This window comes from Trachemys scripta, chromosome 4 (assembly GCF_013100865.1).
Source record: "Trachemys scripta elegans isolate TJP31775 chromosome 4, CAS_Tse_1.0, whole genome shotgun sequence".
Taxonomy (NCBI): Eukaryota; Metazoa; Chordata; order Testudines; family Emydidae; genus Trachemys; species Trachemys scripta.
The window spans coordinates 18,604,339-18,621,915 of NC_048301.1; the positions used below are offsets into that span (position 1 = coordinate 18,604,339).

The 17,577-nt window shown below is 39.4% G+C and overlaps 1 protein-coding gene across 1 annotated transcript in view; it reads left to right on the forward strand.

Annotated features, from left to right (window-relative positions):
* AKT1 (AKT serine/threonine kinase 1) overlaps positions 1–16,573 on the forward strand; it is a 112,998-nt gene extending 96,425 nt beyond the window's left edge. The window contains exons 12-14 of the mRNA XM_034768140.1: positions 6,909–6,996; positions 13,450–13,552; positions 14,972–16,573. Coding sequence (XP_034624031.1) covers positions 6,909–6,996; positions 13,450–13,552; positions 14,972–15,051 — 271 coding nt within the window. The 3' untranslated portion in view covers positions 15,052–16,573. The remainder of the gene's footprint in view (positions 1–6,908; positions 6,997–13,449; positions 13,553–14,971) is intronic.
* The last annotated feature ends 1,004 nt before the right edge of the window (positions 16,574–17,577 follow it).

Genomic DNA, 17,577 nt, shown 5'->3' on the forward strand with positions numbered 1-17,577 from the left:
ATAACTTCCAGGCTGCATGCAGTTTTATAAGTTCAGAGAATGCACGTTTCATGGTTTTTCTAAGCACCTTCCTTATGATAATTTTTCTCTTTTGAACTTAGGTTGAAGCACAAAATAAAGGTCCTTGAACTTAGATGGAAGCAAACAAAAACAAACAAATGTTTAGCACTCAGTAATGACAGCCGTTTAGACCAGAGTGGATTTGATTTTAAATCAAATTGATTTAAATTGTGATTTAAATAATTAGTCAGGAAGACTCTATTTAATCATGGATTTCTACATAAAAGTGCATTCTTGTTGGTGGTTATAACCTTAATACATATTCCTCACAACTCAGAGATAGATGTAGGTTTCATTTTTAGAAGGTACACACTATACTTTTTAAAGTGATTTATTTTGAAAACTTTTCAGATTCGTTTTACAGCTATATCAGAAAATGAATGATTGGTTATTTCGTTTACCAAAGGTATATTTGAATATATGAAGCAGATATTTATGAAGTCACTGGGAGGTTAATCATTAACATTTGGAGGATTTTCTTGCCATGTTGTATTAGGAGGAGAACATAGAATCATAGAATATCAGGTTTGGAAGGGACCTCAGGAGGTCATCTACTCCAACACCCTGCTCAAAGCAGGACCAATCCCCCACTAAATCATCCCAAACAGGGCTTTGTCCAGCCTGACCTTAAAAACCTCTAAGGAAGGAGATTCCACCACCTTTCTAGGTAACCCATTCCAGTGCTTCACCACCCTCCTAGTGAAAAAGTTTTTCCTAATATCCAATCTAAACCTCCCCCACTGCAACTTGAGACCATTACTCCTTGTTCTGTCATCTGATACCACTGAGAGCAGTCTAGATCCATCCTCTTTGGAACCCCCCCCTTCAGGTAGTTGAAAGCAGCTATCAAATCGCCCCTCATTCTTCTCTTCTGCAAACTAAATAATCCCAGTTCCCTTAGCCTCTCCTCATAAATCATGTGCTCCAACCCCCTAATCATTTTTGTTGCCCTCTGGTGGACTCTTTCCAATTTTTCCACCTCCTTGTAGTGTGGGGCCCAAAACTGGACAGAGTACTCCAGATGAGGCCTCACCAATGCTGAATAGAGGGGAATGATCACGTCCCTGGATCTGCTGGTAATGCTCCTACTTATACAGCCCAAAATGCCGTTAGCCTTCTTGGCAACAAGGGCACACAGTTGACTCAGATCCAGCTTCTCGTCCACTGTAACCCCTAGGTCCTTTTCTGTAGAAGTGCTGCCTAGCCACTAGGTCCCTAGTTTGTAGCAGTGCATGGGATTCTTTCATCCTAAGTGCAGGACTCTGCACTTGTCCTTGTTGAACCTCATCAGATTTCTTTTGGCCCAATCCTCTAATTTGTCTAGGTCCCTCTGTATCCTATCCCTACCCTCCAGCATATCTACCACTCCTCCCAGTTTAGTGTCATCTGCAAATTTGCTGAAGGTGCAATCCACGCCATCTTCCAGGTCATTTAATGAAGATATTGAATAAAACCGGCCCCAGGACCGACCCTGTGGGCACTCCGCTTGATACCGGCTGCCAACTAGACATAGAACCATTGATCACTACCTGTTGAGCCCGACGATCTAGCCAGCTTTCTATCCACCTTATGGTCCATTCATCCAGCCCATACTTCTTTAGCTTGCTGGCAAGAATACTGTGGGAGACCGTATCAAAAACTTTACTAAAGTCAAGGAATAACACGTCCACTGCTTTTCCCTCATCCACAGAGCCAGTTATCTCATCATAGAAGGCAATTAGGTTAGTCAGGCATGATTTGCCCTTGGTGAATCCATGCTGACTGTCCTGATCACTTTCCTCTCCTCTAAGTGCTTCACAATTGATTCCTTGAGGACCTGCTCCATGATTTTTCCAGGGACTGAGGTGAGGCTGACTGGCCTGTAGTTCCCTGGATCATCCTCCTTCCCTTTTTTAAAGATGGGCACTACGTTAGCCTGTTTCCAGTCATCCAGGACCTCCCCCGATCGCCATGAGTTTTCAAAGATAATGTCCAATGGCTCTGCAATCACATCCGCCTACTCCTTTAACACCCCCGGATGCAGCGCATCCGGCCCCATGGGCTTGTGCTCGTCCAGCTTTTCTAAGTAGTTCTGAACCACAGAGGGCTGGTCACCTCCTCCTCATGCTGTGTTGCCCAGTGCAGTAGTCTGGGAGCTGACTGACAGAGACATTTAAATTGTTTTATTTAACTAAAACAACATTATGTATTCTGGATTTTTTTTCTTCAAAAGCAAACATAATATTTTAACAAAACAAGCATATGAATTTTTGAATTTAGTTAAACATTCACGTTTTTTAAAATCAGGTTTGTTTTTGTTAAAATTGTTTTTAACTAAAATAGTTAATTTTTGTTGTTTTTTTTAAATATTTCATTTAAATCGACTATGTCAGCCAGGTCAACATGAGAAACTTAAAATATTGGCTTCTGTAGCTAACTCAGGCCTAGTCTTCACTTACCGGCTGGTCCGGAGGCACGCCATCGATGTTCTGGGATCGATTTATCGCGTCTGGTTAAGACGCGATAAATCGATCCCGGATCGATCCCGGAAGTGCTCACAATCGACGCCGGTACTCCAGCTCGCCGAGAGGAGTATGCGGCGTCGACGGGGGGAGACTTCCGGCCGCGTCTGGACCGCGGTAAGTCCGGAGTAAGGTACTTCGAATTCAGCTACGTTATTAACGTAGCTGAATTTGCGTACCTTAGTCCGAAGTCCGGACTAAGTGTAGACCAGCCCTCAGTCGTCTTCACCTTCATTTTCCTGTTTGTTCATAATCTGGAAAAGAAAAACAAGCTTTCCTGCTTTTTCAGGTCCCAAATGATTTCTCAATTTGGAATGAATTAGTCCAAAAGAAGAAAATATTCTTTCTACACCGGCAGAAGAAGCTACTGCTGTTAAAAGTGAGATTATCATTTCAACAGTCTCTGAATCCAAGTGCTTAAGTGACTTCCACCAGTTCACTGGTGTGACTTTCTTTAAAACATGATCAACAAACATATATTTCTTGAATGGTTTACCCTTAGCTCTGAAGTTTATTATAGTTGGCATTATGGAGAGATGATTGCTGGATGTCTGTGTCATAGCCAAATCCTCTTCTTCAGCAGTTAAGGTTTGATCCTGGTACCGAGTATTGAGAATATTTGCAAGAAAATGAGCAGAAGATAGTGCTTGTCCCATTCGTTTTTTTTATTGCTTGTAATTTGCATATTTCTTAAGATCTCACTCAGTTCCTTCCAAATTTCAACAGCGTCAGCAATAAAACAGCTATTTCCCTGCATTTTGTTCAGAGCTACAGAAATAGGCTTCAGAGTACTCAGCACGTGTTCAACATTTCTCTTAAGCCCAATGTTAATGGTGCCATCTATTTTTTCATGATTTTGTTCATAAACTGTCATCCAATTAAAGGTGTTCTTGATATGTGCTCAAAACAGTCCACTACCGAGTTTCATCGCACGTCTTGTGGGAGAGTTAGCTTGGTTCCTCCCACTCTTTTCAGAGCAGCTGCTGCAAAGTGGTTGTTACAGAAGTATTTTGCAATTTCAACAACATTAGCCTTTATTTCTGGAACACTAAAGTCTTTGGCTAGGAGGTGCAGCAAATGAGCCCTGCAACCGTATGTTATTAGCTTGGAATTCTCTTCACTCTCTTCTAAATTTCCTGATGTATCAATTGTTTCTATAAGGAAGACATTCCCTTCTTCTGTTGTCACACAAGCACATACAACAGGACCATTGTGGACATTGCTTCACCCATCAAGACTCAGGTTAACAATTTCACCCTCCTAGACCTTTTGCACACTGCTCAATTTCTCTTTCATACACTTTATCCAGCAATTTGCATGCAACATCTGCTCTGTTGGGTGGACTGTATCCTGGTCTTAATGACTGAACCATGTTTATGAAGTGTGGGTTCTCAATCATACGGAAAGGAGAGTTTGTTGCATAAACAAACTGGGCAATTTTTTCATCAATTACCTTTTTTTGTAATCTGCTGTTTCTTATCACAAACTTATCTATGGTTGTTTCTGGATGATGGAGGATTTTTTTTCTTTTTGCTACAGGTGATATACTGTGGCTACGTGACATATATGATGTGACTGAAACACTATCGCTGGCAGATAACTCTGAAACTATAGAAAATGATGGTGATCTTGAAGGTGGATAGTTTTCAGAATCCTGTATGATGAGAATGGATTCCCCTAAACAAAATAAGTCAATGCAGTTATTTATTTATTATTACCATACTGCTCATTTAGTATTACTCATTGCATTCACTGACACTCAGTAATACTTTAAAGGTGAAATTGTAACAGGAAGATCTGCCTATTTCAGCTATCTATTTTTTATCACAACTGCATCTAAAATGACAGTACCATAGAGTAACAACTATAGTTTTTGCTCAAACATGAGAATTCAAGAATAGTCCAGAAGGAAGACAGGCAGTCCTTAAGAAAGAAGTATGAAATAAAAAAGTTTATCAATCTGAAGATCCTGCATGTTCAGACATCTTCTTTTCATCATCGTCAATGCAGCTTTCTCCTGAGAAGGAACACTTCTCATGATGTTGTTTCATTCGGGCAACCAGGCCTTGCACTTCTTTGTTGCACTGTTTGCATTTTGGACGCATGCCTGTCTTGCCCACAGGTAGAGGAACTTCATTAAAATATTCCCAAACTGGGTCTCTTTTATGGCCTGCTGCCATTATAGGTTTTCCCTTCTAGTGAGAGAATGGTATGGTAGATCTCAAATCAATGAAGGCTACACTCAGAAAAACTTTTTTATTTTATTTTTTTAAAAAAATGATTTTTATTCACCCTAATTTAGACTATAGTTTTTTCTAGGTCTCTGTTCTCATTTAATCGTTGTAATATCTCGCTGTAAACTTTAAATGGTGTATTGCTTTTATAGTCTTATTTATACCCATAGTTAGGATTTCAAGAATTGCAGAGTGAAATTGTGTTGTGGCTTGTGTTATAAGGGGATGTGTGGCCCAGTGGTAAGGTGCTAGCCTGGGACTTGTAGTAGTGAGTTCAGTTCTCGGCTCTACCAGATTTCCTGTGTGACTGGGCAAGTCACTTAGCTGCTCTGTGGCTCAGCTTCTCATCTGTAAAATGGGGATAATAGTAGTTCCCTACTACACAGGGTGTTTGGGAGGATAAATACATTGAAGTTCATGAGGTGCTCAGAAATTATGGTGGTGGGCGCCATATGCAGGAAGTCAGACTAGATGATCATAATGGTTGTAATGGTACCTTCCAGCCTTAATATCTGTGAATTTCATCTATCACCTGTCTGAAGGTGATAGGTGAGCGAGAAGCCTGTTGATCTCTGTGTGTTTTGTTCCAGAAGAACATGCTTTTTATATTGTTTGGATAATGTGGCTCAGTCTTTAAGAGAGAGCATTTCACCCATATAATAAAGTTCAAACTCCTGTTGACTCAGGGCTTCTCTACACGTTAACTGGAACAAAAATAACTAAGTTGTTTTAACTTATACCTGTAATTACGTTGGGTCATGTCTGTGTGAAGACTCTATCGTAATAAAAGTGCCCCATCTCGATATAATTTAAATCAATAGAAAACCCATTGTGTTTCCCTGAATCCAGGAAGGAGGGTACTGTTTGTGTACAACTTGATATTATTATTTATTTGTGTTATCATAGCACCAAGTGTCGTCTTATAATTTACGTTTACATCAGGTTGCATAATTCAGTTTCTTTTAAAAACCTTATGTCTTTCACTGTTGGTTGTTAAGATGAGTTGGGCTTCCAAGAAAATATCCCAGCACACTGAGAAGTGACTGCTCCTTGTAACAGAGTTAGAAGGAAGGCTGGCTTGCTCAGTCAGGGCTCACTCAACTCTTGTTACAAAATGTATTTTTAAGCTTCAGCTCTTCTCTGAAAGTTGACTAAAATGGCAACATGGGGTTCTGTGTTTGTATTTCATTATCTTCCATAACAGCTTCTTTACAGTGAGAGTAATTAATCACTGGAACAATTTACCAAGGGTCGTGGTGCATTCCCCATTACCGGCAATTTTTAAATCAAGATTGGATGTTTTTCGAAAAGGTCTGATCTAGGAATTATTTTGGGGAAGTTCTATGACCTGTATTATACAGGAGGTCAGATTAGATGATCACGGTGGTCCCTTCTGGCCTTGGAATCTATGAATCATAGCAAATATTTCCACAAAGTTTTTTGATGGCCTGTAAGTTATGCTTCCAACAAATTATTAGGGTTGTGCAGGTCAAATTCTGCCTTTCTTCATTTCTATGGTATAACTCCCATTATTTTCAGATTTTAGCAAACCTCATTCCCTTTTCCTAGTTGCCAGGTGTAACTGATTGGACCTCTCACTGGAACACAGTAAAACTTAATGCACAAGAAGGACTAGAATCCAGCTCACTCTCCCATAGGCATGCACAAGCTCTGCATGCTAAAAGTAATAACTTACTTTTCCCACTAAAACAAATACGAATTAGAGCAGAGATGTTGCGTAGGAGAAACCCACTTTTAAAGTCACATAATAGAACTTCATTTTGAGGTCAGATCTTTTGAAGCACAAATTTTAGATGCATCTTTTTCTGTATCGATAATTTATCTCTTAAAAATAGTTCCACTAGAGGTTTTGAAAGCATGTTGAAGACTGAAATGGACAATCAAATGGTATTCATGAGTCTTAGTACACGAAACAAATGCATCAAGGTAAAGGCTCATTCTCAGACCTGAAACTGATAAACTGTTGGTTACTTAACCATATAACCCATGACTTCCTCACTTCTCAGTAATACCCTTATTTGAAAACTACATATGCTCAAATGTTCTTTTTTTTTTTTTTTTTTTTTTTTTTTTTTTTTGTGCCCCAAAACAGGTTAGGTGGTGGCTCTGATGACGCAAAGGAGATTATGCAACACAAATTCTTTTCTGGCATTGTTTGGCAAGACGTATATGAGAAAAAGGTACTTATAATAATTCCTCTGATGTAAAGTGGGTTTGTGGAGAAACTGAATATGTTTAATGTGGTCCTTACATTGGCTGTTGAAGATTACTTCATAAAAAAGGTTTGCTACATTTCTGAATCAGCTTTTCTAAGCTAGAATTGTTATAGTTCTTACACCAATATAGTTCTTTATTTCTAACTAAAAAATTCCTGCTAAAGAAAACATATTTAAATCAATAATAAGAGAAAACGAGATTCTGTTAAGTCAAAAATGGCTCAAAATATTAGTTTTTTGTGAACGCAAGCTTTTACAAAATTGGTTTCCATGAATTTTGTTTTAATTCTAGTTGAAACAGTTTTCTCTTTAACCAGTGATACCCCTAAGATGCTTGAAGCCCAGAAACTGGCTCATTGAACCAGTGCCTGAGAATCTGAACATGAAACTAACCAGAAATAATAGTGAAACTGTTTTTTGCTTTTTGCATTTCTCTCTGTTTGAATAATGCAAATATACTAGATCAGACAAATAGCATAAACACAGAGAAGTAAAACTTGGATTTTTTTTTTTTTAAAGTTAGTTGAGTTCTAATAAGGGGTTTGTGACGAAGAAGGGAAGGACAATTTTAAGTATCTGAATTCATGGTTTGTCACCTACTTTTCTGAAGCCCCGCCCCCATGTTCTCTAACAGGAGCCCCTAGAGTCAGAGAGACTGACCTGCTGCTATGTGACTGGCATAACCACTACTCTGTCAGTGATGTCGACCTCAATCACTTCCTCCTCCATTATGTTAGAGCCATTTTCCACGTTGCCTTGATTACCTCTTCCGAGCATTTCCCTCCACTCATTCAAGTCCCTCCTCACAAACACTTTTGTCATGACACCCACATGGAACTCAGACATCTATTTAGTGATAAAAAGAGAAACAACTTCATCATGCCATGTACTAGCTGTTGAGTAACTGTGTGACCTTATTCGTGTTATCCCGCTTTGCCCTCCGTACTGTCGTATTTTCCCTGCATCATATCAGAGCTAATTTAATTAGGAGGCAAGAGTCATATCTTCCTTTGGTTTTGTAAAGTGCTAAAGCCAACTTTGGGCCCCAATAGGCATAAATAATAATTTCTTTTTAACCTGAAAGTCTCTTATTAATTAATAGAAATGTATGATCTGTTCAGGGTTTTAGCTGTTGGCTTCCTTTTAGTATAACTAACATCTTAATATGTTAGCAGTTTCCATATCATACCAATAGAGATTAACATTGTTGGCTTTCCTATTGTATTTGGAGTACAAAGGGTACCCTATCTTCTCCTTCCAAAACTTCCCTCTCTCCTTGTTGATAAAGTTATGAAGATGTCGAATAGTCCCCTGGAGAACACAAAAGATACAGCAAACAAAGTGTAATATGACACGCACGTTCCTAATACTAGAAAACTCTTGTATTAGGAAAGATGTTGCCCCTTTATATCATTTTACAGAAGGGAGAGAGATGCATCTGAATACTGATGAAATATTTCAGCATTGTACGCGCCACACTTGACTACCTATGCATCATTCAGCATACATTGATCCTTTTAAAGGACACCATTCAGGTTGCCAGGCTAAAATTTTAACCTGTTGTAAATATACACATTTTAATACTTACAATATAACTCTGCCCTTCTGCTCCTGGAAAATCTGTCATTTCCCCTAAAGAAAGGCTTGTAACTGACAGAACTCGAACTCTTCTGCTGGGCAAGTGGAAAACAAACCCTAGAACTGTATCAGATGGGTAGCCATGTTAGTCTGGATCTGTAAAAAGCAGAATTAATACAGCCTAGAACTGTATTAATTCATGATCACACATGCATGTTTTACTGGGCACCTCTCATTCTGCCTGCCCTATTCTTGTCAGAAAGCAGAGTTCTGAAATTTACAAGTATCTCAATTCTTGAGAGAATAGGAGTTGTGTATATTCCATACCCTGTCTGCTCACCAGACTAAGGCAGCCAAACAAATTGGAGGGATAGCAAGTCATTTATTTGCCTTTTGTGCATCTGCCAGGAAACAAAGAGCTGTCTGGAAGGTCTGATTTTAGATCTACTAGCCTTGACAATATCCCTTTTAAGAACAGCTATCAAAGGAGACTGCCACATGTAGAATGTCTGCAGTAAATTTATCAGGTCTTGGACTTCTGCATGCCAGCATTCTGATTGCAGAGTTTACACAGTTCAGTGTAAAGAATATTGTTTTTAATATGATCTTCATGAAGCTTATAGAGAGTGGTGATGGGCCAAAAACGTCGATATTTTTTTCCCAGTCCCTCCAGACATTTGCTGCCTTGGAGAAAATAGTGCCTGGATCAAGACTACCTCTGACATAGTCTTTGCAAAACCAAAACCCAACCTCTTTGGCCCATTTCTAGAAAGCAGGCAAATCAGAAATTGGATCTAAGGGCAGGTCTTCACTGCGGGGGGGGGGTGTCTATTTAAGATACGCAAATTCAGCTACGCGAATAGCGTAGCTGAATTCAACCTATCGAAGCCGACTTGCCCCGCTGTGAGGACGGTGGCAAAATCAACCTCCGCGGCTCCCCGTCGACGGTGCTTACTCCCACCTCCGCTGGTGGAGTAAGAGCGTCGATTCGGGGATCGATTGTCGCGTCCCGATGAGACACGATAATTCGATCCCCGAGAGATCAATTTCTACCCGCCGATTCAGGCGGGTAGTGTAGACCTAGCCTAAGACATTATCTACTGTAGAAATACCCACTCTCCGCAGGCCAAAGAGACAGGTTTAAGTGGCCTGGAGGGCCTTCTGAAAGTGATAGCATATTTCACTCACTATGGGGTGATATTCCATTAGTCTACATGAATCTCTGGGACAGACATGGTTCCCCAGTACCATTGGGAAATGTTGAATAAGTTTACATAATTGAGGTTTTGTATGAACAAGGACATTTTCTGTGTAATTGAGCCTGGGAGACACGACCTTGCTTTGAACAACAGGGAGTTTGGCGTGACTGAGTTTGTCTAGTCACAGAAATTTAAAATCTTTATCAGAATATCCCTGCTGAAAATCTTTGCCATTTGTCCTTGGAGAAGGCTGCATTTTAACTGGGCAATACTTCATCCTTCCACAAACTCTATGTAAACGTTGATATTTTAATTGCATCTTCTCACCAGTTTCTCTTGGCTAGTAAGCAACTTAAGTCCACGTATCTCATGCTGGCATGCAGCAGCATTACGCTACAAGTGGCACCTCTCAACCATAGACTGCTGAGATACTGCAGTGAGAGCTGTTCATGACAAATCCACTTAATAAAACTAACCTCACAGCTTCTTGCTACAGTCTCCCATTTCTCCTCCCAGTTCAATAATCCAAATCTGACCATATACAAAAATATTTCCCTCATTTTGTAGGTGCAGCTCACCCTGCCTTAGATTGTATTTTACAAATATTTTGTAAAAAATAATCTAGAACACCTCTTATACTTGTTTTCTGTTTCCTTCTGCGGTTCCCAGTCATTCGCTAGCATAGACTTTAGGTTTCTGCTGCAGTGCCCGAGCCCTTAATCACGCACGCATTCTGAGACTCAGTGCCGCAGACAATTTCGAGAGTGACTGGGAGCAGCACGCGTGCCAAAACCACCATTAGCTAAATGGGTTATGGATAGAACGAACACGCAGAAAGGGCCAAGCTATTGCTTAGACGGAGGAGAAACTGCCTTATGGATGATCAGAATATTGGGGGTTCAGTATCGGAGAGAGAGGATGCTTATCCTCACAAAAAAATATACTGATTGGAATCACTTGAGAATAGGATTGTTATCTTATGAAATGGAGCTCCCTTCTATTGTACTGTACCTCTAATAACATATAGACTATAAAGCCTACATTTTCAATAGTGTCCAATAATTTGGGGTACTTAACATTGATATCTGAGCCATTAGCGATTATCTTTGAAAAGTCATGGAAGATGGGAGAGATTCCAGATGACTGGAAAAGGGCAAATATAGTGCCAATCTATTAAAAGCTGGAGTATTGTGTTCAGTTCTGGGCATCACATCTCAGGAAAGATGCCGACAAATTGGAGAAAGTCCAGAGAAGAGCAACAAAAATGATTAAAGGTCTAGAAAGCATGACCTGTGAGGGAAGATTGAAAAAATTGGGTTTGTTTAGTCTGGGGAAGAGAAGACTGAGAGGGGACATAACAGTTTTCAAGTATATAAAAGGTTGTTACAAGGAGGAGGGAGAAAAATTGTTCTTCTTAACCTCTGAGGATAGGACAAGAAGCAATGGGCTTAAATTGCAGCAAGGGAGGTTTAGGTTGCACATTAGGAAAAACTTCCTGCCAGGGTGGTTAAGCACTGGAATAAATTGCCTGGGGAGGTTGTGGAATCTCAATCATTGGAGATTTTTAAGAGCAGGTTAGACAAACATCTGTCAGGAATGGTAGATAATACTTAGTCCTGCCATGAGTGCAGGGGACTGGACTAGATGATCTCTCAAGGTCCCTTCCAGTCCTATGATTGAGACCTCTTAAAGGGGCCTGAATTTCTGAAACTGCTGAGTACTTGTCTGATCCTCAGACTCCTTCAAGGTATCATTGGGCACCCAAAATGACTAGTTAGTTTTTAAAATTTAGGCTTAAAATATGTATATTGTTTGCACCTTGTAACTGTATTACGTATTTATAATAAGGGCCATTTTTAAAACAGTTGTATTCTCACTTCCCATAATGTTGAATTGTAGGTTCTAAACCTCTCAGGCTTTTTCTTTCAAGTATCACCAGATTCTGTCTCTGTGGATCATATTTTTGTCTTTAATTTTAAATCTAATCTGAACTAAAATTAAAGGGGCCTAATATTATTTATTGTATGTATTGCAGTAGCAACTAAGGAAGTGTTATTTCCCCTTTCACATAACACAGTAGCCAGGGGTCACCCAATGAAATTAATAGGCAGCAGGTTTAAAACAAACAAAAGGAAGTAGCACTTTACATAACTCAGAGTCTACCTGTGGAACTCATTGCTAGGGGATGTTGTGAAAGCCATAATTATAATTGGGTTCAAAAAAGAATTGGACAAATTGATGGAGGATAAGTCCATGAAAGGCTATTAGCCAAGGTGGTCAGGGATACAACCCCATGCTGTAGGTGTCCCTAAGCCTCTGATTGCCAGATGCTGGGACTAGACGACAGGAGATGGATCTTTTGATGATTGCCTGTTCTCTGGATTCCCTTTGAAGCACCTGACATTGGCCACTGTCGGAAGACAGGATACTCTGCTAGATGAACCGTTGGTTTCGCCCAGTGCGGCCGTCCTTATGTTGTTTGACCTTGTTGTGCCTACACCAGTGACTAGATCAGCATAGCTGCAGCGCTCACGGTGTGGATTTTTCATGCCTCTGAGCACCATAGCTATGTAGGTCTATCTTTTAATTGTAGACCAGGCCTGAGTGATTTAATGTGCTGCCTAGCTAACCTTTTCCCTGCAGTTTCAATGGAATACAATATGCTTTCTTGATCCCATTCCCCAATTGTTGTGTTGCCTCGTGTGGTGTAGTTGCTATTACGACTGCCAGATTTATCCCCAGTGGTGGGTGAATTGATGCCCAACATCATATCCTCTGTGGAAGGGCTACAGAATGTGACTTCACACTAAGTTTCTTCTGTATCATGCAGTGGGAAACAGAACAAGGTTTGCCTACCAGATAAACTGCCTTCCAAAACTGCATGTTACAAAATCCTTTGGAATGCTGCATCTGCATACGACCGGCATGGTGAATGTGCTACTTCCCACGCTCCCTCCTCTCCCACCCCACTCAAGAAGCTCAGTTTACTTAGAGTCCTGCTCCCAGACTCCCTGCTTCCATGGGGCTGACTTCTACCCCTCACATCCAAGACAGTTAACAGCACAGCGTAGGGTCTTATTAGTGCTACTCATGGTTTAGCCAGAGAAGGATGCAATGTAAGAAGCTCTCCACTGACCATGCCAGTTTCCCTTAAACCTTCAGAGCTCCAGAAGTGCAGAGTTTATATCAAGTTGTTTCCATGGGATACGAGGGAGCTGTGATGCCGCTGAAGTACAGTTCCCCTCCCCCGAACAATTTTGGGCAATTAGGCAGGCTTTCCGCTCCTTTTGCCCCTCTCCCAGGCCTAAAGCAGAGGGGATAAGGCCTATAGTCTGTGTATTATTTTTTAAAAACAGACTATTAATTTCTTAACTGTAAATATCAGCTATTTATTTATTGCTTGAAGTAGCATCAACGGCTCACAACTCTTTCTACTGCAAACACGATTTAGAAACAAAGCCTTTCACATCCCATAAACAGCAAATGCACATTTTGTATTGTATTTGTGTGTTTCCTCTGAGCCAGGATTTTACTAGCAGTATAGGAAAAGTCACTGTGGTTTATAGCTGAAATTCAAAGCCAACCTATAAAGAATGTATTTCAATAAACTATAAGCTTGAAGTATTTTTGCGTCTTTCAGCTTATACCTCCATTTAAACCACAAGTTACATCTGAAACAGACACAAGGTATTTTGATGAAGAATTTACAGCACAGATGATTACAATCACTCCACCTGACCAAGGTAAAGTTTTCTAAATATTTTTCACTTTCCTTTTAGACCCACCCCAAGATAATATTCAGTAGCGTTATCTGGCCTTATAGAAAAGATCAAAGAAATGTCTGTTCAGATTCATCTGGGTTTCTTCATATACAGTAATTAAACTGTATGATTATACTTGATCATGGTGTTAGTAAACCGATATGGAGCTTTTCACTGTTAATTTGCCTATTCAAATCTGGGATGGTGGCAATGATGGGTCCATACCAAAATCCTAGCTCCAGCTTTGGGATGTTTACAAATCTAGAACTGAATTTTGCACCTGGGCCCATCTCTAATTGATAGTACCAGAAAGTTGTTATCCAGTGGCTGCTCAGTGAGCTATGTGATTTGATCTGGTGGTCTGAGTCCCTGTCCTCGTAAATGCCAAAAACTATTGACTGGGCATAGAAACTGAATTGCCCTCTCAACCCCTACTGGTGGTCTCTCCAGTCTAGTGTTTTGGGGAAGTGTGTACCCACTCCATAGCTAACTAGAGAATTCCAGTCTAGTGCCTTTCACAGGCGTACAATGTCATAAACAGAACTGAGTAGAAGCTGGATTTTTTGTCGTGGGGAGTTCTGACCGTTCAAAATCTGGTTTCTGTTCTGAAATGGAACTAAAAGAAATATATGAAATATCTTACAAAATGAAATTCTGAAAAAAAAATTAATTTTAGGTCAGTTGAAATGTTTAGTTTTGTAAAATCAGAAAGTTTCGTTCTAATTTTGACATTTTACAAAAATTGATATAAAATAAAATTTTTAAAAGTTGTTTCAAAATAATAAAGCAAAATGCTTCATTCTGAAAATGTCAGAACACTTTGCATTGGCTCTTTTCCAAGCAAAATAATGTTCAAATTGACAAGCTTCCACAAAACATTTCATTTTTAACGAATTGGCATTTTCCAACATTTTCCTTTGGAAAATTTCCAGCCAGCAATATGCATAAGCTTAGAAATGCATATGCACATACAGCATGTATATTAACAAACACTTGTTGCATAATGGCTAATGTGCTTTTTTATTTTAAGTATCTCTTATTTCCATGGTAACGTAGCATTCACTTTGTACCACTAGACCCAGAGGGGTGAAAATTCAGTACAGTGAATATGGATTCAGCCATACAACTTCCAGCAGTGTTAAATGGACACCAACACAGCTACATCTCTGTGCTGAAAATTAACTTCTTCTGTGACTTACATTAGATAAAGAGAGTCAAGGCAGGTCTTAAGTTTGATGCCTTTCTGTTACTAGCTTTAGCTATATTTTTAGTTTGGAGTGTAGGGGGGAAGCTACAATGCAATTGTTCCAAGACATGAAAATCATTAATCTCTACTCTGTTTAAAATCAAAATGTAGGTGGCATTATTCAGTGTATGTAAAATTTCTTTTTCTCTTTGCAGATGACAGTATGGATTGTGTAGATAATGAGAGAAGACCTCATTTTCCTCAGTTCTCCTATTCAGCCAGTGGAACAGCTTAATGTTTTGCCTTTTTTCCCATTCAGAAACAAAACAGACTACATTTTGGGGACCTTACTTCAATGGACACTAGAAAACTGTCTATATTATCTGAATTACAAACTATGTTTGTACTACAATTTACATGAATTTGTCAGAAGCCTCACAGATTCTGTATTTAAAACAATTCTCTGATGCATTTTTGAGAAGAAAACATTTAAGAATGGATTTGTTTAAGTCAAACTTTTATGCTGAATGACTAGGTTTTTAAGAATACGCACCAAAATGGTTTACATTAGAAATAATTAAGATATTCAACATATCAGCAACTCTGACCAGAAAAATCCCCTTATTTTATTTATTTCATACAGTTCATTATCTAAATATAGAATCTGCACTCTGAACAATTAGATTTATTTAGGAAGCTATAAAGACTTTAGTAGCTAGTGCAATAATATAAGCAACAAAGTGAACAAACTCTGGAGAGTTAAAGGTTCAAACTCACTTTGGACAGCAATGAAGTGTCATCCTACTCCAGAAAATCAACTATAGGAACAGCATTAATGGCCTCAGTGAGGTAGTTCAAAAAGCAAGTTATTTTGTTATAACATCTGCTACAAGACATTATGTATCAAATTGAATTCTGTGGAATCTAGTCCATTTCTACATCGCACAGATGAGTATTCCATTCAAGATAGTGCATTTAATTATTCCATTTGTCTAGAATTTAGGAGTATTTAACAGGATCGGCTGCTCAAAACTTAGAAAACAGTCTGATTACCAGTCTAATCTAAAATGCTATACTGCAGAATTGTCCCACTTTGTACAGTGTATAAAAAGCCACACACAGCTCTAAGGGAGAAATTCATCTGGATGAATGAATCAACCAAACAGAAGTAAATTTTGGCACTGAAGTAATGACTTGTTGCTGCTTTTTTTAAAGAGAAGTTGTATAAAGATACATAAACAATTACTGTTTGCATCATGCCAGACAATTTCCTCAGTGCATTCAAGGTATCAGGCAACTGTCAGTGGTGCCTTCTGACTCTTGAAGAAGCACTTTAACAGTGTTTCCCGTGTATAAGAAAAAAAAACTAGGTTGAAACTTCCTCTGTGTTTGAGTAATAGGGTGTTCAAGTGAATATATTTTGTTTTTAATCTTAGTGAGAATTCCCCCATCCCCTTTTTTTGGTTGTATCATGTTTCTTTGTAACTTTCGTAAAAACAGTCTTATTCTGCCTCTCCTGCCCGAATAACTTTATTCCATTGTAGGTTGCATTTTTTTAGATTGCTTTTTGTTTTCATTCTCTTGACTGTATAAAAATGATGAAATGTACTGCAGTTAATTAGCATTTATTTTTTTAATTTGGAAGAGAGTGTGTTGCAGATACCCTCACTTCCCCTTTCCACGATAAACTACTGTGGTCCAGCACAGAGAGCCCATCACCGTGACTTTTTTTTGTACACAAGGTTCAACTCTAGTATTTTTACTTATGATATGGAAGTTTCCCTCTAAATACTTAAATAAAAATTGCTTAAACACGGTAGGTGCTTATTTCTTTTGATAAGAGCTTTATGGATTCAGAGAAATGTGAAAGCTGTTCTCAAATTTCTCTCCATTGTTCCCTGATCCAAACTCTAAAGCACTCACCTCTATGAGTAGAATTTGCCTTCCCTACACTCCTTCCTTTTGCTGCTGGTTTAGTAACAGGTATTTTCAGCAGTAGATTGTTAAAGAAATAATTCATTCTACACTGGAAGATCTTCTCTAGTGGGGATGAAAAAGAAAGGGACTCACTTTGCCATGTTCAGTCCGTGAGCTGTCACTGATGTCAATGGGACTAATCATTAAAAGTCTGCAGGATCAGGACACCTGAGCTCTCTGAACAAGAAAGGGCTGGAGTAGAATAAAGGTGTGACATCCAGGAGTGTTGCTAAATCTTTATTTCCTGCCCCAGTCACCTGAGTCAGAGATACAGGAGGCCAGTATTCATTGACTCCAGGGGCTCCTGTTAAAAAGGCTATTCTCTCTCCTTTTAAGTGCTGGAAAAACATACTGTATTGTTTTAAACACAATCAATTTGAAGCTAACAGTGGATGCTGCAGCTGTGCAATAAGCAGCTAAACACCCAAACCAGATCTGTTTGGTTTAAGTAAAGGGCTGTAATTCCTGAGAGAGTTTACTGTCCACCAAAGCTCAAGTTCTTAAGGGGGAGTTTAAGCCTTTGTAGTCTTTTTCACCCAACTAAGCAATGATTATTAAGAATCAAGGTGGGCTAGGAGCAGCAGTATGTGTCTGTGTGGTCACATGAAATGTTGGGGGGCAGAGTGGGGTCTGTTTCCTTTCAGAGAGATGCCTTCAATCTGTGCCAGACAGCATGCCCCATTTGTCTGATATAACACACCTTACAGTCCTATTGCTCTTGAACCTGTGCTTAGGTTTGGGTTAAGAAATGGATCCAACCAGCACACCAAGACCGAATAGGGCTAAGTTAAAAATTACTTAGCAAGTTAGCTGTCTTCAAGTCACCAGGGTCTGATGAAATACA